This window comes from Ambystoma mexicanum, chromosome 11 (assembly GCF_040938575.1).
Source record: "Ambystoma mexicanum isolate Mex_15411 chromosome 11, UKY_AmexF1_1, whole genome shotgun sequence".
Lineage (NCBI taxonomy): Eukaryota > Metazoa > Chordata > Amphibia > Caudata > Ambystomatidae > Ambystoma > Ambystoma mexicanum.
Genome location: NC_090934.1, coordinates 154,741,375 through 154,767,694, shown reverse-complemented (window position 1 = coordinate 154,767,694; position 26,320 = coordinate 154,741,375). Strand labels below are relative to the sequence as shown.

Below are 26,320 nucleotides of genomic sequence, written 5' to 3'. Positions count from 1 at the left end.
AAGGCAGACAACTGACCGAAAGAACCGAAGAGCTCAGGACTCCTGCTCTAACTCCTGGACCGTTGGTTTGCCCGGTGAAGCCCTGCTGCAGTGCCGAAATGCCAAGTTTGCATCGACAGAGAAGCCCCTGCAAGGATGACTTCTCCCTTTTTGAGTTGGTGAGACCAATCCACTCCAGTAAGCCACCTGGACACCCATCTCGGAGCTGGTCGAAGCAGGAAACCGTATAGCCAGGGAGAGGGACACCAGATTGTGAGTTACTTTGAAGCTGGCCTAAAGCTTTTGGAAGATCCTCCAGACTCCCATGAAGACGTACGGAACAAGCCTGAGCCCCCTCAGCAGAATGCGAGAGCCCAGAAGCAAGGACAGTCCACCTTGACGGCCAGGAACCGCGTTGTTGCTATTTGCAGTAGCTGAAACACGAAACAGCCACTGAAAGTGAAGTTTGCCCGTTGCGGGCTTTGGCTGTCGCAGTGCATTGCATGAGTCCCCAACGTCCTCCCTCTCGTCCCCACGACTGAGGGCCAGGAACAGTGAGATCGGCACAGGAACAGATCAGCTGCATCTTTTCTTATTTACCAAGGTACTGTAAAACAAGTTGAACTGTGGAAGTGCTTGTAACTTCCCCAACTTGCAAGTCTAATCAGCTTGTGGCCTTGCATTGGATTCTTTTCATCAGACTCCTAAGAACTTGTGCCAAGACTCTTCCATTTACTTACCAGAAGTGTTTTATCCTATCCAAGACTTTTGCCCATTGACTTTGGCTTGGCCTGTAGAATTTAATGACTCTTCTAGTGAACTCAAAGTATCTGCACTGCTTAAGAATATTTGTGGTCTCTTGTGTTCTGATAACCTTTGCCTTTTACCAACTAGAGTATTCTGAATGCCAACAGCAAGATATGAATGTCCCCAGCACCCTTGTTACTGAAGTCACCTGTGGGTGTAGGTTTTGTCTGTGGACATCCCAAAAGGGTGTGGTCTGATTCAAAGACTTGTGCACAGTATTGTTACTATTGCTCACTTCTGAAGGCTTTATAACTGATAAATTGGAGTTTATTTGAATACCTGTAACTGTGTGTCTCCACTAAAGTTCACATTTCCCCTCTTGAGATAAACCTGGCTGCTCATCACGCTACCAAAACTGTGTAGTAGAAGCTTTTACCAAAGGTTGGGTTCCCTATAACTGTAGTCATAGGCAAAGTTTGTAAGCAGTACCCTCTGGGAACACTACATACAATTAACAGTAGTGATTAACATAAGTCCTGAGTCCACTTTCCTACATAAGCCCCCCAGCTTACCCTCTTAAAATATCCCTTTGTTACTAGCTAGTCACCGACCTTGGCGATCAAAAAGAACTGAAGGGCGACGCATGGGACACAGGAAGGCAGGGCCTACATTGCAAATGCATGGGCCAATGTGTAAAAATAAAGGGACATCTTTGTTTGTTACTAATGAAGTGCTCCATCCCTTGGCCTGGGTGTTACAGGGTAGGTCCAAACGCGGGGGACCCTGATCCAGGGATGGAGCTGGGCACCGGTTGGGGTTGGGTTTGGGGGAGGGAAGGGGCTGTGTGCAGTGGTTAGTTGTAGTTGGGGAGGGTGTACAGTTGGGGTATGAGCCTACACCCCGAGAAAAACAATATGAACCATGGGAGACCTTAAGATAGGTACTTGGAATGTCAGGGGGCTCAATAGTTTGAAAAGAAACAAGGTTATGATGTACCTGCGCAGACAAAGTGGACATAGCCTTGTTACAAGAAACTCATTTAACGCAGGAAAAATTGGAAGTGATACGGAAGAAATGGAAAGGGACTGTAGTAGGGGCAGCTACTCGGCCTACGCACGAGGGGTAATTACATGTGTGGCCCCACATGTCCCGTTCCAGTTGTTGCATTCTGCTGTGGAGTCAGACGGTAGGATGGTGGTTATGGAATGGCTGGTGGAAAATAGGGAGATATGTATTGTAAATAATTATGCCCCTAATCAGGATACGGCTGCGTACTTTAGAACCCTGTATGGTAAACTCAGTGGGAGTGTGGGGGGGGGGGGGGCATGGGCTGTGCTGTGGGAAGGGATTTTAATTGCATGTTAAACCCAAACATAGATAGATCAGACACTAAGACAGACCCACTCCGGCTGCAAAGGCATTGCAGTCATTATTGGCAGATTTTGTTATGGACGATGCATGGAGGGCACGCCATCCACGGGATAGACGATATTCACACTGTGGCACCTCAGGGCATATATACTAGATTAGACTATGGGTTTGCCACGCATGAATTAATGACTGAAATAACGCATGCAGAATACAAAGCAAGGGTCCTCTCAGACCACTCGCCACTGATGTTAGTGTGGCAATACCGACCCCCAAGGGGAAGGATACCCACATGGCGCATGCGTGCAGAGGTGGAAATAAGTTATTTTGAGATCAAAACTGGCAGTGTTAGGACAGCGGGCACACTCTGGGGAGCCTTCAAGGTGGTAGTGGGTGGAATCGCCACAGCCAAGTCTAAGGGACTGCAGAATGGGATCCTGACTGAGTTACAGGAAGCCGAAAGGGAGTCAAAGGGGTAGTACGACTAAGGAAGACACGGAAAAGGTACTCGGCCTGCAACCGAAATGTGCAGTATACTGGGAGAGATTATGCAACCTCAATTATAAAAAGTGACAACATGCAGAAGGGGACAAACCAGGGAGAGTCCTGGCATGGCTATATAAAATGAGACCCCTAGGCTCCCAATTAGAACGATGGTGAAAGAAGATGGGAGTTATAGCGGACACACGAAGGGGGTTAATCAGGAATTTGCATAGTATTATAGACCCTGTATGGGGATGAGAAAGGAAGCAACAGTGAGGAGATGGGAGATGCATTGGAAGATATTGGACTACTCCAGATCAGCGCAAAGGAGAGGGAGGAGCTAGATGCCCCGATCACCCTGGAGGGACTAGAAGAGGTAGTGAGGCAGTTGCCCATGTGCAAAACCCTTTGAACTGATGGTAATTAATAAGTTAATACATCCCGATCAGACAGGACATGTCCCGATTAGGAACATCTCAATTAACCTTAGGCGACTCCACAGTCATCGAACATGCTACTCGGTCAAATGGCCCTGGTTAACGGCGGACCTGGCCAACTATGGCATGGGACCAGGATATCTTAAATGGGTCAAACTGTTATACAGTGCGCCACTAGCTAGAAACAGGAGCTGTGGTTTCTGAAAGATGGCAACTCAGTAGGGGTACTAGACAAGGATGCCCGTGGTTCCCCATGCTGTATATTTTAGCTTTGGAACCCATGGCGATTTATCTAAGGCAGCAATATGATGCAATAGGTATTGTCGTTGGGGAGACACCACATTGCATTTCATTGTACGCAGATGACATGTTACTGTATTTACGCTACCCAGAAGAGAACCTCAATATATATATTGGAAGTGATGAAGAGGTTTGCAGAACTATCAGGTATAGCTGTGAACCCCAGTAAGTTCTGTATGTTCCCGTTGGGTAGATATAGAGACTCCCGCTAGAGAATTTGCCGATCCTACAGATACCGTGGGAAGTTGCCACATTCAGATATCTGGGAGTAGACATGTATCATACTGTAAAAGCTGAACATAGGCATAACACGGAAAGAACAGTTGAGAAACAGAGTAGCATGAAGTTTTGGGTGAAGCTCCCCTTTGCAATGATGGGACGAGGGGCGATGCTCAAGATGGTGGCGCTACCGAGATTGTTGCATTTCTTCGGCTATCCCATACGCAATACCCAGGAAATTCTTTGCTAGGCTGGACGGCATATGCAGGGAATTCTTATGGCACGGGATGAAGAACAGAGTAGCCCTGTGGAAATTACAAAAGCCATACGAGAAAGGAGGCATTAAATTACAAAACTAGGAAGTCTATTATGTAGCAAGCCAATTACAATACGTGGCTAAATGGCTCTCAGAAGAGCCTACCTTAGAACACCGGCTGTTTCAGGCGGACTGCGCCCCATATTTTCTACAAGAGATATGGTTGCCTAGATCAGAGTTGGAAGGTCGCCCGGGGATGAAGGGCCTTGGGTGGGGATGTGGCGAAGAGCGTGCCGGTTAATGGAAAAGCCATCCCCATGCTCCCCACAGATCCCATTGGTCAGTGGTGGGAAGAGAAAAGCAACTGAGGTTAATGATTAGGAAGCACTGGGAATCGGTGGGGATAGCAACGATGGGGATGTATGGCAGGAGGGGAAGATATTGGAATTTGGGGAGCTGGTGGAACTAATGGGGTTGAGCGTTGGGCAATATATTGTGTATCACGGGGTGGTGCAACGAATTAGACACCTGGTTGAAGTGGCACTGGCGGAGGAACCGGACGCCACTATAGATATGATATGACATAGCAGAAGGGGGACACGAAACATCTAGGTTATATGAAATGATGTCCCAAGCGGACAAGGAGGTGGTGCAACTTAGACTGGACTGGGAAGAAGTAGGGGCCCCGATGAGTAATGGGATGTGGGAAAGAGCACAAGGATCTAAAGTATCGATCTGCTAGATTACAGCCGATACAGTTGTATATAACTCACCGGGCATACCTGACGCCTCAAAAGATAGCTAAATTTAAAAATGCCGGACGTCAAGTATGCCCTAAATGTAATGAAGATGCGGAAATGGTGCATGTTTTGGTCGTGCCCACTGATAGAGATACTGTGGAGAAATAGCACAGAAAATGGAAGACAAAGGGATCCACATGAAGGTGGCTACTGCATGGGCTTGTTTGATAGGAGGGTTTCCCAGACCAAGTAAGCTTAAACATGTAAGCAAACTGAAAGATCTAGCGTATGTTTTGGCAAAGAGGATTGCGATGGGTTGGAAGGCATGTCATAGACCCAAAATGGAAACGTGGTGGAGGGATCTGCAGAAGTGGGCGTGGTATGGCAGGAAGCGTGTAAAGGGGAGATGGAAGAAGCCGGAACCCTGCTGGGTTGGAGGCAACTGATAGCTGAATTATTTGGGTCTTCACATTGTCAGGCTGAGAATTATCCTGTCTGCGGAAGCTGCTGAACCCCTGAAAATCCCCCTGAAGTGTAATCCTCAGAACCCGATAATTCTCGGCTCTTAACTACACCGCAAAGGGAAAGGGGGAAGTGGATAACGAAACACCAGGCTGGCGACATTCTGACTAGCTGATGCGGAACCTGCAGTGAATACAGAAGAACATACAGAATCCTCAAATTACTTTACTACCTTTTAAAATTATGAAAACTTTATATCCTTAACTAAAATGTAAAGAATCATACCTGGTTCTTCTCTTTTAAGATCTTAGAGAAGATTGGAGTAATAGCTGATAATATCCTTCTACCTTTCTTGTTGCTTTGAAAGTATTGAAAATAACAGCAACTCCTTTGATTATTGAACTCTTAAGAACCTTGATTCTTGCCTTATAAACAGTTAAATGTTCCAGTTAAGAAGACTTAGATGAATCCTGTTCTTTCTTCTTAATTGAGTTCATAGTCTCTTGAAGAACTTGCAAACTTTTCCAAAGTACGTTGAAACCTTTTCACGCACACGTGCAAAAATTTACCCGCGCAAAACGCATTGAAGAAAACACGTGCTGGAGAAAAAACGCGCGCTGAGAAACACACGCGCTAAGAACACGTGCTGAAAGTCACGTAGCAGTCTTTTCTTACTCTCGCATATATGCGCTGCTAATGAACACACGCGCTTTGAACACACGCGCTGTAGTTTTCACGTAGCAGTCTTTTCTCGTGCACTCGCGCTACAATCACACGTAACAGTCTAACATTGATCGCGCGTTTAAAAATTAAACGAACTATAAAGAAACATCAGTTCTTCTTTTGAATTTTCATTTACAATCTCCTAAAGTTTCTAATGAATCTGAGCAAAGATTTACATATCCAAATAAAGTCACTTAGCTTAATTCTTTCTTCTCCAAAAGAACTTCCAGAAACTCTCCTGCGAACATGAAATCTTCTCCTGAACAACCCCGCATAAGTAGCCGCTCGACTGCCAGGATTTGAAAGTTCAAATCCACTAGGCTCAAGACTTCAGCAGGAGCAGCTACAGACTCGTCCTCTCAGCTGGGGTTCCGACGATGAAAGGCAGAGAGTGACAGTTTAGAACGTTCATTGTTGTCCTACAGGTCGCTCTAGCCAATCAAGGCTTCTGTTGTAAAACTCCATCTTGCCTTGGGCCAGAGCCAGGAATCTGTATAGAAAGGGCAAGGCCAAACCTACACAGAAATAAAGGGAAATAATTAAAGGGAACCTAACAGAAATTAAAGGAAACCTGATGACAGTAATTAAGGAAACCTGACAGTACCCCCCCTTCCAATGCCCAGTCCCTGGGCCAATCTTATGTGGATTTTTAGCATGACACTTAGAAACTAACCTAGGAGCATGTACATCGGAGGAATCTTCCCAGGTACGTTCCTCAGGTCCATATCCCTCCCAGTCAATCAAATATTGCAACCTTCCCCTCACTTTCCTAGAATCCAAAATTGTATTAACTACAAACTCCTCTGAAGAATCCTCCATAATCACAGGAGGGGGGATGAGTTCTAAATCTGGTGCCTGGACTAACGGGTTTCCAAAGACTAACATGGAAAGTGGGGTGTACTTTCAACTGCTTGGGTAACATTAATCGTACTGCCACTGGATTTATGATTTTTTAAACCTCAAATGGACTTACAAATCGTACTAAATTTATTCTTCCCCTTAATTCTTAAATGTATGGTAGAAAGCCACACTAAGTTCCCTACCTCATACTTAAGACCAGCTTTCCTTTTCACATCCGCACACCTTTTATCTCACTTTGCCTTCTCCAAGTACCCCCATTTTGCTTTATCCAAATTATTCTTCATCAGCAACAAACCTTCTTCCACTCCAGGATTCCCTGAATCTTCCAAAACCTCAAAACTCAGAAATCGAGGATGAAAACTACGTCCCGAATAAAAAGGTGACATTGAAGTAGCATCCTTATCACAATTGTTGTAGGAAAACTCAGCCAACCACACCAAATCAACCCATTCCTCACTAGCTTGTAGATAACATCTTAAAAATGTCTCTAACTCCTGGTTGACTCGCTCCTTGTCCATTAGCCTCAGGATGATACCCTGAGGTTAAACTAACCTCCACCCCAAGTTTTTTACAGAAGGCCCTCCAACATTTTGAGATAAATTGAGACCCCCTGTCTGAGATAACTTTACAAGGAAGACCATGCAACCTAACCCCTCCTTGCAAGAATTTGAGCCAGTTTTTTAGCAGTAACCTCTCCCTCCATTGGCAAGAAATGCGCTTCCTTAGTAAGAAGATCCACCACAACTAAAATAGTTGTACAACCTTTATCCAGGGGAAGCTCACTGATGAAATCCATAGAAATCGTGTGCCAAGGACCAAGCGATGGAGACCCAACAAGTTCTGTCGCAGAGGAATCCCCACCGCAAGAGGTAGAGACTGAAAATGAGAGGGAGTAGGCTGGGGAGGGGGGGGAAGGAAGGGAAGATATAGTGGGCCGGAATACAGCAATTTGTGTATTTGTGATTGACATTATGAATCCACTGTGTTTGGTTTGTTTGAATAAACTCAATAAAATTGTTTTTCAAAATAAAACATATCACGGGGTTGATGCCCATTTTAGTCAAACCGTTGTCCGTGATCCTTTTGGCTGAAATGTTATATTTTTGAGGTCTTGTGAGGGCTCGCTAGTTCATCTCCTCTCACCATGATAGCTTGGTGAAATCTCCTGTTAGGCTAGACTTGGAGTAAGTTAATAACGCATCATAGGGCTACTGATCTCCTAGGTCGGGGGACTGCAATCCTTGTCCCTCCAGATGTTTTGGACTACCAAACCCCATCTGCCTTAGCCTGTTGCACCAGACACAAACAAGATGCCATGTTTCAAACACCTGGCGCAGAAGTACACCTGTAGATCTTTGGTTTGCTTTTCTGGTTAACATTAATAGTTCTGTATGTCCAGTCTACAACGAATGTCTTGGACCAGAATACGAAGTTAGTTAAAACATTCTCACAAAATAAATGTATTTGCATCATAACTATTTTAACTTCCAAAATTAGTTAGGTGTATGTCTATTAAATGTTCTCAAGCCTGGGGTCTGGCATGGATTCACATGCTCATGAATATTCCCCGTCGTCAGGCTGGGAATCCTCGGTAAAGAAAAAACCAATATCAGTTTCGTTTCTGATCTGTCTTTGGTAGTAGTAACCTCTGCGTCATACTGACCACAGCCAATGACTGCCCTCTACCTAAGCCCCGCCTCTGGCAGCCATCTTCAGATTTTTACCGCACGTTCAAGTGTTGGGATCCTCGTGCTATTGCTCTCGAGCGTTAGTGCTATTTTTTTTTCACGTTTTTTCTCAAAAACTTCGTTTTTTCGGTCAAAAAGAGCCTCAAGCTCCACCGACTCTTCATCCGATCAACGGGGACCCGTGTCGGATTCGTCTACGCCCCTCAAGGGTGAAGATTTCGTCGAGCTACGCTTTTGGAGGACTCCAGAAGTTTCTCAGTCCCATCTCGGACATGGCCCAGGAGAAGGGAAGCTCGACGCCCGGAAAGCTGTTCAGGGTCTGCCCTGGATGCCAGCTGCAGAATGTCTTTAAGGAGGACGAACACTCCTTTTGTCTTTACTGCCTACATGAGGACAAAACGCACGTGGAGAAGGACACTGCGTTTTGTGGCAACATGTCGGAGCGGACCATGAAGGACCGCCATCGTCTCGCCAACTGGCTGGAAGGGAAGAGCCCGTCAGGCGAGAAGAAGAGGAAGAAATCCGAGCGGTCTTCTAAGACCTTCGAGGTCGCCCCGGCGACAGGGGTCCAACACAAGGCCAAGCACCGCGAGTCCGCTGGCACCGGGAGCGCCGACCGGTTGGGCTCTACGGGCGCCAGGCAGGGCGCATCCTCCCCGGCACCATCAACCACGAGCCAACGCTCTGGTTCGGGTAAGAGGAAGGCCGAGCACCCGGCTAAGCTCCTGGAGAGGCCCCGGTCGAGCTCAACCCCCCCCCCCCCCCTCCAGAAGGCGGCTGTGAGCGCACCTAGGGTGGTGAAAGCCTTAATCCATCCGGCCAAGGCCTCTATCGAGACAGTCGCGGCGGCCCTGGCTCAGCCTGTGGTGGCTACACCAGTGGTGGCGACCTCGGGGCTCAGTCTCCCTGCCACCGTGGAGGGAGTCCTCTTTTATGCCCATCGACAGGACCCCCGTGAAACTCCCGGTGGAGAAGAAAAAGGGGGGGCAGGAGGTCGTCGTGGATTCGGCCTCAACCTCTGAGGAAGAGCTGATCGAGGTCTTAAGCCACGGCGTTGGCGTGGAAGAAGACCAGCCCGTCGGGAGGGATCCCGACGCACGAGACGACGATATCGTCGAGGGTGCCGACGGGGCCCCTGACCGCCCGTCGGACTCCCCTCCACCAGCGCTGCAAGACACCTCGGCGGCCATTTTGTTGGCTATACAGTCCTTATGCCCGGAGATGAGGACGAGATTGCCGTTACCACCAGCGGAGGAACCACTCCCGTCGGGGGACCCGGTGCCAGGCCCTTCTGGGAGCCCTCCCCCTAAGAAAAGAAGGATCCACCCTCCACCTCCTTTTCAGCCGTCGCGCCCCGTTCAGCCCTCCTCCCCGTCCACGACTCGTGGGGATGATACGGGGACTGACACGGCCGCGACGGGTACAGACGACGAGGTTTACGACGAGGATCTGCCGTCGTCACCTCCCACCCGGGCTTCCCCGCCCGACGAGATTGGATCGTTTCACTCCATGATCGCCAGGGCATCCGAGCTCTTCCAGCTCTGCCCGGAGGAGAAGGAAGGTTTCCTTTATGAACGGCGCGAGGCCAAGAGGAAGACGGTCCTCGCCGTGCCTCTACTGGACGATATTTGGGATGAGGGCCTCGCCCTCAAGAACCCATCCACGACGCCGGCTAGAAGGGATCGGTATGAGAAGTACCGGGTCCCGGACGTGGCCCCCTTGTGTCTCCGGGCACAGCCGACCCCGGACTCCGTTGTCTCCGCGGAGGGGGAGGGGGTGCAGCCTCCACATCGACTTCCCCGCCGGACGGCGAGGGAAAGAAATTGGATACGATGGGGCGCAGGGTCATCTCGTCTGCAGCGACTACTATTAAGGCGGCCAACGCCTTGGCTATCGTAGCCCGCTACGACAGGGAGCTGTGGTACAAACTGGCCCCCCCCCTGCTGGACTTCCTACCGGACGACAAGAGGGCGGATGCCCTAGAGATCTTGCAGGAAGGTGAGGTGGCGTCGGACCACGTCTTCACGATTGCGACGGACATCGCTGACACTGGATTTTGCCAGTTGGGCAACGGCGTGTGCCTTAGGCGGCGTGGATGGCTCAAGGCTACTGACTTCCGTCAAGACGTGCAGACCAGAGTCCTGGACATGCCGTTCGATGGAAACAACCTGTTTTTGGAAAACAGTGGACGATTCCCTTCAAGCCATCAAAGCGGACACGGAGACGGCCCGGGCTCTCGGGGTTCTCCAGCAACGGCGGCCGCCCTTTCGGAGCGGCGGAGGCAAGGGTGCCTCCAAAGGTTCCGGCAGCGGGTTTTCCACCTACCGTCAAGCGGCCCGCTCGTTGTCGCAGGAAGCTTACAGAGGACGAGGCAAGTCAGGCGGACCCCGCCATCGTCGCCAAGGAGGTCAAGGCGGCAAAGCCTCGTCGAAGCAGGACTGAACCGGCCGTGGGGTCGGGCCACCACCGAAGCACCCCAGTGGGAGGCCGGCTGGTGAGCTTCGTCAGCGTGTGGGAGTCCATCTCCACCGACCGTTGGGTGCTGGACGCCCTAGCCCAGGGCCACGCGCTCTAGTTTCAAAGAAGGTGCCTGCGCGTCCCCCCTGTGGCCAGGAAAGGACTTAACGTCCCTCCACTTCTCTTAGAGGTAAAGACGATGCTCAGGAAGGGCGCCATCGAACTCGTACCAAAGAGGCTTCGGGGCTCCGGAGTTTACTCAAGATACTTCCTCATGAAGAAGACGGGAGGATGGCGCCCCATCCTGGACCTACGACGACTGAACAAATTTATCAAGGCACAGAAGTTCCGGATGGTCACCCTCCAACACGTCCTGGGTCAGCTGGAGGAGGGCGACTGCCTGTCGTCGTTGGATTTGGAGGATGCCTACTTCTATATTCCCATCCTAAAGGGACACCGAAAGTTTTGCAGGTTCGTGGTCCAAGGGCGTCACTATCAGTTCAGAGCCCTTCCCTTCGGACTACAGTCGGCACCCAGGGTGTTCACCAAGTGCCTCGCACCGGTGGCGGCGCAGCTGCACCGAGAGGGGATCCACGTCTACCCCTACCTGGACGACTGGCTCATCCGAGCCAAGACGAGGGAGCTCGCCGTGGACCACACGGCAAGCACCGTTCAACTTTTCACGGACCTGGGGATTCTCCGTAAACTACGCCAAGTCCCACCTGGTGCCCGCACAAGACGCACTGTTTCTAGGAGCGAAGCTCGACAGTGTCCCTTCTGGCCTCCCCGTCGGAGGAAAGGACGAGGGCCATTCTGGGCAAGGTACCACGGATGTTGGTTGCGGACGCGGCCAAGGTGAGGTCCAAGTCCCTCCTCGGAATGATGTCGTCTTGCATCTACCTCATCCCCCTGTGCAGGCTCCAGATGCGCCTGTTGCAGGAGTTCCTGGACGCGCGCTGGATCCAGACGGGCAGCTTCGAGGAAAGGATCACACTCGACGAGAGTTTCCGACGAGCGATCCGGTGGTGGGCACCCGCGCGCATCTGACGGCGGGCATAGACTTCCAGACCCCAGGCCACCAGGAGACAGTGACCACGGATGCCTCCCTGGAAGGGTGGGGAGCGCACACCGAAAATCTGCATGCAAGAGTCCTTTGGCTCCCGATGGAGAAGTCCCTCCATATCAACGTCCTGGAGCTCCGTGCAGTTTTTGGGCCCTCGGGTCTTTCCTTCCGTCCCTCAAAGGCAAGGTGGTGAGGATCTTCACCGACGACACCACCACCATGTTTTACATCAGGAAACAGGGCGGAACCAGGTCCCCAGCCCTGTCCAAGGAGGCGCAGGACCTGTTGCATTGGGCCGTAGCCCAAAGGATGTTTCTGGTGCCATTTCATCTGGCAGGGATAAAAAACACTGTCGCCGACTCACTCAGCAGGGAGATGCGCTCGTGCCACGAGTGGGAACTACGTCAGGATCTAGTGGACCGCCTCTTCCGACGATGGGGCACACCCCAGATCGATCTGTTCGCGACGGCGACAAACTCCAAGTGCCGGAGGTTCGCCAGCAGGTTTACCCAGCCGAGGAGAATGGGCCATGCTTTCCCGTTCCCCTGGGAGGGCCTGTTCCTATACGCGTTCCCGCCATTGCTCATCAACCAGCTCAAGAGGTCACGGTGCAGGATGATCCTCGTCGCACCTGCGTGGCCGAGGCAGATATGGTTCCCGGACCTTCTGGAATTGTCAGCGTCCCCGTCAATCAAGCTACCAGTGGACGCGGATCTGCTCTCCAGGGAAGGAGGCGCCATCCTCCACCACGACACGAAATCGCTGAACTTGCAGGCCTGGCTCCTGCAGCTCTAGAGTTTGGAGGATACGACATACCGGCCGACTGCAGAGAGGTTCTTGCAAATGCCAGGGCGTCCTTGACTCTTAAATGCTACGGACACAAATGGAAGAGGTTCTCTGTCTGGTGCCACGCACAGAAGATTAACCCTCTAGGGATTACAGTTCCCCAAGTACTGCTGTACCTACTGACGCTGGCCATCAAGATTCATCTTGCTGCGATCTCCCGATACTCCAGAACCACGGGGTGGACGTCCTTGTGGTCTCATCGTCTGGTGAAGGAATTCATGAAGGGACTGTTCAGATCGTTCCCGCCGGTGAAGGCTCCGGCCCCGGCGTGGGAGCTCAACGTGGTGCTGACCAAGCTCATGGGACCTCCGTTCGAGCCTCTGCACTTGGCCCCGTTGAAGTTCTTGTCATGGAAAACAGCGTTTCTTGTGGCCATCACCTCCGCACGACGGGTGGGAGAGATCCAGGCCCTTTCCTGCAAGGCCCCGTACTTGACTTTTCACGACACGAGGGTAGTGCTCAGGACGCACCCCTCCTTCATGCCCAAGGTGCCGTCGGACTCCAACTCAACAAACCCTTGGTGTTGCCCGTTTTCTTCCCGTCGCCGGCTGAGCGGACTTTGCACCCGCTGGATGTGGCTAGAGCGCTGAAGTTGTACGTGGACCGCACAAAGGGTTTTTGGAAGAAGTCATAACTTTGAACTTTGGACCTGTCAATCAGGGGAAGGCTCTCTCGAAGGCTTCCATTTCCAGATGGCTCTCCGGCTGTATCATGTACTGTCATCGGTTGGCAAACCGACCGCTGCCTGGCCGTCCGAGAGCCCATTCCACCAGAGCGATCGCAGCTACCACGGCGTTCCTATCTGGTGTGGCCCTGCTGGACATCTGCAGGGCTGCTACGTGGAGGTCGACGCGCACCTTCACGAAATTCTACTGCGTCGATCGGGATTCCAGGGAGGAGTCCAGGGTCGGCCAAGCAGTGCTGCCCAACCTGTTCGCCTAAGGTGAGCCTGTTGAGGAGGTAAGATTTGCTTAATGTTGAGTTTGATGTAATGCTTAATGTTGAGCCTTTGCCACCTCCCGTGGTTGTGCATGTGTGTACTGCTATGTATTCTTTATTCATGAGCATGTGAATCCATGCCAGACCCCAGGCTGGAGAAGGAACAATTTACGTAACTGTTGTTCTCCAGCATGGGTCTGGCATGGATTCACATGCGAACCCTCCCGCCCAGTGGCAGATTTAAGGCAAAGGGCCCTGTGGGCAGCACCTGACACAGGGCCCTAGGTGGGCGGGTCATGGAGGTGGAGCTTTGGGTGGGCGGAGTTAATTGTGGTAACAAGTGCACAATGGCAAACTTTAGGGACAAAGCTATTTTTTATGAAGTTGTCTTTATTACAGTGACCTAGGGGTCAGTTACACTCCAGTCGAGCTTTACCTTTCAGAACTTTGAATCTCTCTCGGACCCCTCCTGAAGCTCAAATTAATGACTTTCAACTTTGACCACAGACAGTAACATTTGAAAAAAGACAAAAGCAGATTTCTCTTTAGTTTATCAGTGTCCCGATTATGCTCCATTGGGGGGGGGTGAAGGGTTGACAAGCAGCAACCCAGGGTAGCAACTGCTGCACCATGCGCATGATGCCCTTGTACACCCATTTTATCTCAACAGCAAGTTAAGGTGGCGAGTCACGTGTTTGATCCCTAAATAGTCACGTTTCACAGAGGCCCATCCATCCCCACAAGTCCACCCTTTCAGACAGGGGTGTTGCTAGATTTGGAAAAGATCTGGGCTATGCTAATGTCGGGACTGTCTGGACTCGAGGCTAGCTAGCCTTTTGGTTGTAGCCTCTGAGCTTCTAGCTCTTTGCAACAGATATATACGTGAGATGTGTTCTAGTTATATCAGGCGTGGCATTGCTTGTCTCGTGCCAATCATTTAAAACCAAATAGACTGAGCATATTGGTGCAAGATCCATGGGGGAAGAAAGGGGAGATGTGTTCTAGTTATATCAGGTATGGCATTGCTTGTCTTGTGCCAATCATTTCAAACCAGATTGGTGCAAGATCCACGGGGGAAGAAAGGGGAGGGGGCTGTGGAGTGAGGAGTGAAAGAGAGCAAGCTAGGTGGAAAGAAAAAGAAAAACGAAGGGGGACAAAGAGTGCTTTTGAGGCGGATGAGAGGGGGGACAAGGGGAATACGATGAAAGGCGAGAGAGGTAATGATGGGTGCTAGAGAAGGGCAATGAGAAAGAGGAACAGGAGGGGCAAGTGAGAAGTGGGATGGAGGGATGAGAACAAAGGAGAAATGAATAAGGAAAAACAGGGAGTCTAGGAGAGGGAGTGAGAAAGATTATATAAAGTGAGTTAAGAGAAAGAAAGACAGAACACAGGATGGAAGAGGAAGTCGTGGGTAAAGGGGAAGGGCGATGGAATGAGATAAGAATGCAGGTGAGAGGATTGTAGAGAAACAGATTAACGAGATGGAGGGGAAGGGAGAAGAAGGGCGGACAGGACGAGAAAGAAAGACAGAGGCAACGAAGTGGGCCCCCGGTGGCATCGCACTACTGCGGTCCATGAACTCCCCCTCTGAGCTGGGCCCAGAGCCTCTGACTCACTGTGCCAGGGATGGTCCCTGTGCCTGGCGACCATTGGATCTGCCTCTGAATCAGGGCTGCAATAACCATAAGACAACTCTATAGAGTACTCTTCCCCAGCCAAGGCCTGGCCACGCAGCATATCAAACGGGCAGCCGTCACTACATCCAGCCCAGGGCACGCATTACAAATTAGACAACGAATCACAAAACTGACTGCCGAGGCCTTCCAGAGTTCACCACACCAGAGGAGAGGCACGAGAGGCCAAGCAGCAAATGGGCGGGAGGTCCTATGGCCGAGCACTGAGTGAGCAGAGAGGCTAGACTTCTCCCAGCGCCCCCAGAGAAGAAAGAACAATCACTGGATGGGCACTGACTGCACTGCTTTTAACACCTGGGCAAGCCCCATAGCTAAGCATCACCCACCGAAATCCGCTAATTCCGAAATTCCACCACACAAAGAGTCCAAGTATGGAATGTGCACGGTGGCTGCAGCTGCACACTTCCGTCAATAAAGAGGCCAACCACCTACGTGTCCCATTTGATCCCCACAGCAGTAGCTATGTCGAGGCCCAGCAAAGACAAACAGTCAAGGAGGCAGGCAGTTCAGGACACATCAGCCTAAACTCTACAATGAATTTAAAACGAAACGAAAACACACAGTTGCACACCCGTTAGTTTCAGAAGCACTGACGACATAAAAAATAGTAAATCTGCCATCTGTCCTCCCTCTCAACCTGTCTCCCCTTCCACTCCTCACCCCTCCCTCCAGCGCCATGAAGCGGCTTACAGTGGCATAGCGCGGATTACACACACCCTTTAAATAAATACATCCATTTCCACGCAAAGGCCTTCAGACAAATGCTTAGAAACACTGGAAACAAAAAAACACTGGAAATAAAAAAACACCATCAAAGCCCCCAAGCCCACAATAGCCAAGCTTACCTGTTTTAGTAAGCAGCAGCAGCAGACCGCAAACACTGCTGGACGACAGCCTCCCTCGACTCGAGTAGCAGCACCTTCTCTTCTGCAGCTAGGCCCGGGCAATGGCAATTGGCGACTCCTTCCTCGTGGCACCACCACACCGGCACATAACACTGAGTCACCTGGCAGAGGCGGATCTAACGGTCTCCTTTCTTTCTCCCTTCCAATCCTGGGCCAGTGTGGGGACGTCACGAGACGTGTCTACGTCACGGTCGTCTCTCAGGTACCACTACCTACACTGGCCCAGGATTGGAAGGGAGAAAGAAAGGAGACTGGACTCTGGAGTGACGTCCAACAGAAAGGGCCCTGTGCTGCAAAGGGCCCTCTGCTGCGTGAAAGGGGCGTGGCCTGGCACAGGGGCCCGGTCGCCATTGGTCTGCCTGGCGACCGTTAGATCCGCCTCTGCTCCCGCCTACCCCGCTGCGGCTCTTCACTTGGTCATACTGCCACTTCACGTGCTTCCAAATCTGAAGATGGCTGCCAGAGGCGGGGTTTAGGTAGAGGGCAGTCATTGTCTGTGGTCAGTATGACGCAGATATCAGTGATTGGTTACTACTACGAAAGACAGATCAGAAACTAAACTGATACTGGTTTTTTCTTTACCAAGGATTCCCAGCCTGATGACGGGGAATATTCATGAGCATGTGAATCCATGCCAGACCCATGCTGGAGAACAGTTACAGGTAAGTAACTTGTTCCTTATCATGCATGCCCCAATTTGAAAGAGAATATTATCAAATCCTCTTTTGGAGTAAATTGGTGAGTTATTGGCACAGTCACATCGTGGACAATCACTGGGTTTGAAACCTCTTAGCACCTACCACTTTCAGGATCTGTAAATGGCCTATCCTAAACTGCAGAAAGACTTTATGAAATGCCAAGGAGAAATTGCTTGAGCTAAGTGATTGCAGTTGCTGCTTTGCATTGATCAGATTGGTTGTCCGAGTGGACACAAGTTACTACTAAGTTTTTATCATTTAATTTTATTTCCGGTATTTTGTAGTCTGCTCAGTCTGTCCTTGGAACTATCATCCAAGAGATTAAACACTGTTTAGGAATGTAGCCCATGGATACAACCTGGGCACTAAGGCTTGAGTGGACATGTATTTTAATTCAACTTTATTGGTGTTTACAAAAGCTTTTGCATTGATATGTTTCTTGCTGTCTAGGTACATCTGTAAAGAAAGACCAGCCTACTTTCACTTTAAGGCAGGTTGGAATTTTGTGTGAGCGTCTTCTTAAAGATCATGACGAAAAGATAAGGGAAGAATATGAGCAAATTCTGAATTCAAAGTTAGCAGGTTAGTGTTTATAAATAAATGTTTATTTCTTGCCATTATACCTGTTTGTTTTTAGATATTCCCTGCATGCTTGTGTTCAATCTGAATGTTTGAAGTTGTGTGGCTGATTAATTGGAGAGCTGTGCACCTTATTGGGCAAGTTATGTTAATTTGCCACTCAGTTGATCACCTAGATCAAAGTACTGCCAAACTTGCTGCTCTGGACTACAACTCCCATGATCCCTCACCATTGACGGTGCTAGCTATGAGTGATGAGTTGCAGTCCACAACGTAGTCAAAGTTTGTACACCCCTGATGTAGATGGTAAGCTCTGGTATGTTGGCCATCTGAAATGACGAATACTTACTTGCAAAGCCCAATTATTTATTTTCTATTTTTAATTTTTTCTTTCCTTTGTGATGACCTAGACCTTTGTTACATTGCATGGAATATACACATGGAAGTAATGACGTGTACACTTATGGTCACAATCCAGCTCTGATATTATAACGACTAGATGTTATTTAAAATAGTGCCTTCACGTTATGTTTTTGCAAACATGTCATAGCAATAATAAACCTAATTTTAGTGGCACAGTATATTAGTATATTAGGACTGTTGATTGCAATGTTACCTGGGGTTATATTTGCCTGTGCTCCGATCACAGGATAACTGTCCTTCCTGAGTCAGTGAAAGATAGTTTTTCCACCAGAGTTAAATTGTTTGTATCCATAACAGTAAATAAATGGATATGGTCTGTTTACTGGTCAATTCCTCAAGTTGGTTTCCTCATAGTAACAATGCCTTTTTTTTTTTGTACCCTGTTTTGTATGCAACCAGATGTGTTCTTTGGTGCCTATTGAGATTTTCTTTAAAGCTGAACCTTTTCTTGCATATGATACATTGATAAGGTCGCTCTCCTGAGAGTTCTCTGGTGCCGGATATGATGGTGCCTCAGGCCAAAGCTATTTCCACAAACTGGACAATGATGGGGCCTCTGCCCTGCAAAGCCCAATTATGAGTCTTGCCACGTAAGCAGAGTCCAGTAGTCCCTAGACTATTTTTTGGGATGGCTTTTCTAGAGCTGGAGGTGGTGCAGACCTTTTTGTTGAAGTTAATGCTTCTCAAAACGGAAGTTGTCTTGATGTCCAATAAACCAAACCTCAGATTATGCTGACACTTGGCTGATTTTTACTCAAATGTAAATTTATTCCTTTAGTTGATCTGTGAGGACGGATTCTACTTCAATTGGATGACTTGCCTGGGTTATCAAGTTCGGGTTTTGAATTGACCAACCGTTCCCCAGCATTGGCTCGTTCATAGCTTCGCATACTTTAAATATTTTCCCTCGGGTCTCGGGGTGAATACCTTTTCCTCAGGAGCTGATGTGAGTTTCAATTTAATTCCTCACTTAGCCTTGTTGGAATAAATATCTTGGAATAGGACTTCCTAAAACCTTTCCGACATAAGCCTACCTTAACTATTCTTGAAGTATGTGCACTAAATGAGTCTTTCCTCAATTGGTACTGAATGTAGTGTTTCTTTCCATGAAGACACTACATAGACAGCTGAAATACATGGAGGGAGACACTACTCCACTTGAGAACGTAGGCCTTCCCTGTAGCCCGGCGTGTTAGCTGGTGTCTTAGATGGTGATGGGCATAGGCGCAATGTTTGAGTGTATTGCTACTCCCCTTCATTGAAAGTGTTTTTGCTGCGCAATTGGGCACTGCACCTGCTCATGTCTCCCTGGGCTGTGGTGTATGGAGCTCCTTGACCACTCCAACACTGAAGGTTAGATGAAGGCACTAGTGAAATGAAGTGACTCATTCTGGTTTTCAATTTTATTTAGAAAAATCAGAATTTGGTCTGCTGAAAAAGTACCTGGCATTCGAGACACCGGTTTTCCCGCTTGTATTACTGGAACCTGTCCCACGAACATCCTCTTGTCTCTAAAGTGTATCTTTTTTTTTTTCTGTGTAAGAATGCTTAGAGCTTTCGCATAGACATCCAGTTTAATGAGTTGGTAGAATGAGTGACTGTTTAGAATCTCTAAGAAGGTTCCCTGTTCAAGTTCAGTGGATCGATCTGCAACTAGGACCTCCATCTTGGCTAGTCTGAGGCTGAACCATAAGAACTTTGACACAACCCCACCAATCTCAAAATTAATCTCTACACTAGAAAAAACATTCTCCGCAATTTGCCAAAAAATACCTGCAACATGCTGGGAATTGAAAGCACACCCAATAACGCTCTCACCAGAACAAATACAACTCGCTAGGGAAAAAGGCACAAACTCTTGCAAGGATTAGTATTTTTTTTTTCCATAAAGGAAAAGCCCCAACAAAGGACTATGCTGCCATGGAACGTTGTGCCAACACATGCATAAGAATCTTTTACGGAGACACAGCATCATAGGTGAGGCCATTGTATACATTGAAAACCTGCGTGGTTGGTGCAGCCATATACATGGTTGGCCTGCTCCATAGGAGACGCTAGGTTATTGGGCCAAGCCCGTCCATCACGTGGGTTTTGCTGGGCTCATTGTTTCCAAGACCAAAGAAGCAATTGGCTACATTTGTAAAAAAAATACTGCTATATCATTCTACAGTACACCTAGCGTGCTTCAAGACTGGCAGTCTCGGTCACATCAATCCACACATACTTCACTCATATGTCTATTACACAAGCCACCACTTGGCCATAAACCCACCTTCCTGAGCTCCGCCCATCACCCTTAAGTACTTTACTCTGCGGGGTCGGACGCTCTTGCATCGTGGGGATTTTCTTTTTCACATTCTGCCTTCTTCCTGCTCTGGTTCCAGTCTTCTCCACCTCAGCCTATGCCGGAGCATTGTGGTATTGTGGTTTTGTGTACTGTTCTTCGTGCGAAGGTCACTTCGCTAGGGCGGATCCACATTCTCTGGAGTGCTTGGGCCCAGAACATAGGTGGGACTTTTTTTCTCTACTGCGACTCGCTCGCCAGGGTAGTCTTGTCAGGTGGGAGTAAGTGTTCCAACGGTTACTGCCTCCTCATTTACAGCAATTAGATGAAAAAAGGAAGCGTCCGATAAGTTCCTTTTTAGGGCACCCTGGCCAGGGGACTCCTTCCCGGGGTATTGAGTCTGGGAGGGGTCCAAGGGGCTCTTGTACCAGGGTTTTTCCTTGGGTATCCCGAAAACTATCTAACTTGGAGTCTGGAGTTTTTCCGAGGTTTCCTGTCAAAGGGCTAAAACGGATGGATTTTCCTGAGGTTTCCCTTCTGGGAACTTAAATTAAGCTCACGGTTTCTGGGGATACTTAAACAGGCATACTGTGTCAGCCTCGAGGATTCCTATAAGGTGGCTATAAATACTGTGATCACGCCAGAGGATCACCAAATGGGGGCTATAATAAAATCCAGCAGGATTGAGGGGGGGTCCCATTCTGGGTCTCAGGCTACCGGGTGTCAACCTAGGCTTTCCCAGAAAACATCCAGTCCTACTCACGGGGCAAAGGAGATCAAAAGCCCTAATTCTTCAAGCACCGGTCCTGCCAAGGTCTAATACTAATGACGTCATTGACCACACAGACTCCCATTCGAGCCTTGGTTTTCGGATCTTTTGAAAGCTGCGCAGCTTAAATTAAGACGGGCAGAACGCAAATGGCGTACGACCTATGATCCTATTTCTAAAACACTATCAATATAATGAAGACCTGCTCAGCTGCCTATTTGGCAGCTATTAAATCGGCTAAAACACGGTATCGGAGAAAATCGAGTCCTCACTATGCCAACCAAAGGCTTTTTTTTCGGCAGTCAAGTCTCTCGTCATCAGCCAACCTGACCCCTAATGTTATACCCACCCAGGTACTGTGTGATGCCCTCTCTCAATAGTTTATCACCAAGATCACAGGCATTCGTGTTTATCTACTGCAATGAACATGTCCTAGTAGTGTGAATAATGCACCTCAAATGGACCATGGTAGTCGGACGGGATCTTTCTTTGGTTTTCTGAAGAGATGGTATTGCCTGCCATCCAAAAGATCAAATCTTGCTCCCCCTCTCATGCTGGCCCATTGACTGTCATGAGAATGATTTCCTCGGATATTCTGACTGATCACAGCTGCTATCAACAATTCCTGCCAGTCAGGACTGGTCCCACAAGCTGCCAGGGTTATTCCTCTATTAAAGAAGCCATCCCTTGACCCATCTGGTCTATCCTATTTCCACCCTATTTCTCTTCTCCCTCAACCACTTGACTCCTTCTTGCTGACCTCTATCCATCTAGACTCTCCTTGTTCCTCCTCTGTACTTTCCCTGACCTCTGTGATTCCCTCTCCCTTCCTAGTCTCCCCTCTTGCCCAACTCTGCATTGCGCACACTTGATGTCTTGCTATCCTCTGACCCCCCCCTTACGATCACTCCCTCTCACCCACTTTCCCCAAGACTTCCACCTACCTTCTCGGATATCCGTCCCATGAAGCGGGTCGGTGAAGCTTTCGCAGCCACCTTCTCTTTCGCCTTTGGCTGACTCACATCCTGACACAGCTCTGTCCATGCTCTACTCTTCTGTTTCCGATACTCTTGATGTTCTTGCCCCTGTCACGAGGATCTGTTTGAACCCCAAAGCCAAGTTCAATTCTTGGTATGAATCTGACCTAGCTACACTTCAACAGAAAGTGTAGGGTGGCTGAGAGGAAATGGAGGGCTTCTTGTTCATCCTCTAACAAACTGGCCTGTCGCCTGCTCCAACGGCAATTCCAACTTTGTCAACACCAGGAGAGCCCACATCCAAGCCTGTGTCTCTGCGGCATCTAACAACTCAGCCAAACTTTTTTTTTTTTGTCCTTTCCTCCTCACAAGGTCTTTAGTCTATCTATGAAAGTCTCCAAAACAGGTTCCTCCCTGTTCTTCCAAAACAATCGACCGCTCCTGCCCTGCTGGATTTCTGCAACCTCTCCTTCACCTCAGGAGTCTTCCCCTCTGAAGCACTATTGTGTGCCCTCTGCTCAAGAAACCAACAGCTGACCCTTTCTGCCCGGCTAACTATAGCCCAATCGCCAAACTCCTGGAAAAGCAGGCCATCTCGAACCTTCACTCTGATTCTGTCTCCATGACCATCAGTCTGGCTTTAGAGCTGCCAGAAGCATGGAAACTGCACTGCTGAACCGTGAAGATCTGCTCTCCAACCTAGACCCCTAACATCCCATGTGTCCTCATCCTACTCTCTCTTCTACCTTTGACACGGTCAACCATACCATCCTGCTCAACTGTCTCCATGACAACCTGGGTATCACTGATCAGGCCCTTGCCTGGCGGACCTCTTTCCTCTGATCGACCCTCCCAGGTCCAACTTTGGTCCTTACTTTCCTCTATCGCCCTTTCTACCTGCAGTGTTCCCCAGGGTTCTAACATTTCTTCCTAGCTTTTTAAACAATACCTGGCATCCCTCGCCCACCGCATTGCTATTCTGCTCTCATTTTCAATGCTATGAGGATGACGCAACTCATTTTCAGGCTTCCCTCTGCCACCTCTTCTCATCTCTCGGATTGCCTATCTGCCATTCAGGATTGGTGTGGCACCAATGATCTCTGCCTGAACACCAGCAAGACGAAGATCCTCCATTGGCACACTTTCACCCTCCTTTCTTATCACTCTATGGCCTGCCTAACCCCACCTGCGAGGCGAAAAAACCGCAGAGTCGTCTGACTCCATGCTTTGCTTCTCCACCCACATCTATCTGTAAAATGTAAACTTCCTGCTGCACCTCCTCAGAGGTACTCTGCCTTTCCTCGCCCCCCCCCCCACCCCTCCAAACTCCGAAGCTCACTCTCAAGCCCTGCTTCTCTAGGTTGGATTACTGCAACAACCTCCTTTCTAAATCTACTTGCTTCTCGCCACAACTCATCCAGAACAGGACTGCAAGATTTTTTTCCTAGGCCTCCAGCCCTGGGATCGGATCTCTCCAGCCCTGAAATCTTTCCAGTGGCTGCAAGGATTACATTAAAGACCCTTTGCATTGTTCGGAAGGCTTTCTGGGGCCTGGCTTCAAAATACCTTCAGCTGTAACTGTAAATGCCTTACCTCCTTAGCTCTTCGCTCCTCCACCTCTAAATCTCTTGGTCAGTTTTTCAAAGAAACGAGTTGGTGGTAGAACTGTCTTCGGTTGGGGCCTCCCTCTGGGACAGCCTCCATGCCACTCTGAAACTTGAGACGCATCTCTGGTTCTGGAAGCACCTCAAGACCTTCCTCTTTGCTTCTGCCTTTGCTCCACCTCTCCCCTGCTGATCTGTTCTGTCTTAGCATCGTGCACCTGGTTACCCACTGACTTTCGGCCACCAGCACTGCCTTATAGCAATCCCTTGCACTGTAACCCTACAGACACCCCGCCCCCCTTTATCACTGCACTTATCAGACATACCCTGTCTGTTGCCTTAAACCTAGCACTTGCCACTTGCTGGCTGCACTACCACTGTCTGTTGCTTTTTTATTTAAGAACATTCTCAGACATGTGCTAATTCCCTCTACCTTAGAGACCCCCAGCAACTTAGCTGGATTTTGAGGACTGGATTTTATTTGTTGAGTGAGACCCTTTTTTCCCACTCATGTGATTTTTTTATGAACTGTTTCTTTGGTTATAGAGTGTGACAAACTCCATAGGCATCATCTTGTACATTGTCGCACAGCACCTTCAGTGCAGTGGCACAGGGAATTCTTCAGATTTCCCAAAGGTTTAAATACTTTCTCTTGGATAAACTGTTTCCAAGAGCAGTAAAGTGATTTGTAACTATTCTAGACCCAGCGCACACTATCTTACAATATTGGGTGCTGGAGGGTGGAAGGGTTACTTAGTATCCCCTTTGTCTTGCTTCTCATGTAACATTTGTTACCCTTTTCTCGAATGGCTGGTGGCAGTGGTTTACTTAACTACCATGGTGTGCATTTACAGCGGGCTGCGTTTGCCAATGCAGTAAAGCACCCAAGGGTGCAATTCTTTTCAAAATGGCCTGGTCTTTTTTTGCCATTTCTTTGTGTAAAGGTCCTTTGAGATTTACTCTGTGCCCCAAACCAGGTCTGGTCCCTTTTGCCTTTGGCGGGATTCATGAGTAAAGTCAGTCTCTGGCTCCAGGGTGTCTGGTGGGGGGCAAGAACGTGAGGGAGGTGCCCGAAACTCTGTGCTTAGTCTACTTGGAGACCCAAATGCACTCTGTAGTGATTGGCCAGCTGACTGTCCGGCAAGGACAGCCACCCTGCTGGGTGACTGACAGCTAGGCTGGAAACTGAATAAACTGCAAGGCTTTGGATTGGAAGGCAGTTGACCACTGGACGAAGGAACTGAAGAACTTGAACACCTCCAACACAACTGAGACTGTCCCCAAGGTCTTGTCGTTGGTGCGATTCCTCAGCTTTCCCGTGCTCAGTCAGTGATACCGGTTGTGTCGAGGGGGCAAAGAGGGCAGTCATGCACCGTAACTCCGGTTACTGGCTCTGCTGAGGTGGTTCCTCTGGAGACTATTTTTAGGGCCACCTCCAAGATGTGAAGTAAACATCCGAGACCCTCCCTCCCATTCCCCCCCCCCCCCCTCCTCGATCCTTGAGTTCAGGATAAGGTGTTACATAAGTCCCCTGACCAGCCTGAGGAGACGATTGCCTTATCTACATATGTGACGGTTCTCTTCAGGCATCAGCAAAATGGCAGCCCACCCCTCATGGTCCACAGCGGCCATTTTCGATTCTTCTCTTACACCTACGTTCTTGACGGCGGGTTCTGGGAATCTTATTTTGGGGCTGAGCAGCCCTTTTCACCTCGGGTGGAATGTAAAAATCTGTTCCACCCTTATGCTCAGATGCTGCTGCCACATACTGTCTCGCTTCTGCCGACTTCTGCTCTCCTGGTGTATGCGGCTCCACCTTCCACCCCAGTGGTTCCTGCAGTGGTACCACCTCTTCCTATCGGTCCGCATCTTGCACTTCCTCCACTACCCCCGCCGTCTCCCATGGAGAAGACACCAGTAGAGCGGGTAGCACTTTAAAACCTGTAGCAGCCCAGCCGCCTGCCCCCGATTCGCTGGATGACCCTCAAGCAGATCAGGATGGCGATGAGCGCCCCCTCTGAGAGCATTCCATGACCAGGTTCTGGATATGTTGGCCCTCCTCGATATTCCAGTACCTGAGGCCCCACTCCACAGGAAGGGGTGCTTTTGGGGGCATTCACATTGTCACCTCAAGAGTGTACCTGCCTGTTTCCAGAAGGACGTTTTGGCTGAGGCCCGTGAGGTCTTGGATAAACCCCACACCAGGCTGCATATCAATAAAATCTAAGCACGATACAGGCTTCACACCTCTGAGGAGATAGCCTTGCCGTCTTGTCCGCTCCCATCCTTGATGGTGGTAGCTGCGGTCATGCTTCCCTACAAGCCGGCCTCTGCGACCTCTCCGGCTGTGGCTCAGATTCTCCAATGCAGACAAGATTCAGGACTTCTTGGGCAAGAGTCTCTTCCAACTCGGCACTGCAACTTCACCAAGCAAATACAGAGCTGATCCTGGCGCCAGCTAATATGAAGTTGTGGAAGGAGTTGGCTGATTTCCAGAAGTGCATTCCTGCAGATAGACTAGACGACTTAAAGGCCGGTTTGTCGGACACCAGGGTGTTGGCCCAAGATCTCATGGTAGCTGCAGCACACCATGTAGATACCACGGCTCGAGGCCTGATGGTGTGAATTAACACCTCCCGCCAAGCGTGGCTCCATGTGACTAAGTTTTCGAAGGAGGTGCACGATAAAGTTCTGGACCTTCCCTTCAATGGAAAGGAATTGTTCCATTCCTCTACAGATGACGAACTTACAAAGACCAAGGCGAGCACCCAAACCTCCAAATTGTCGGTCCTGGCTAAGGCCCCAGCTAAGGCCCCTTA

General features: G+C 49.4%; 1 protein-coding gene across 1 annotated transcript in view; it reads left to right on the top strand.

Moving 5' to 3' along the window:
• AKIRIN1 (akirin 1) overlaps positions 1-26,320 on the top strand; it is a 216,174-nt gene that overhangs the window by 101,199 nt on the left and 88,655 nt on the right. The window contains exon 3 of the mRNA XM_069622678.1: positions 17,316-17,447. Within this exon, the coding sequence (XP_069478779.1) occupies positions 17,316-17,447 (132 nt within the window). The remainder of the gene's footprint in view (positions 1-17,315; positions 17,448-26,320) is intronic.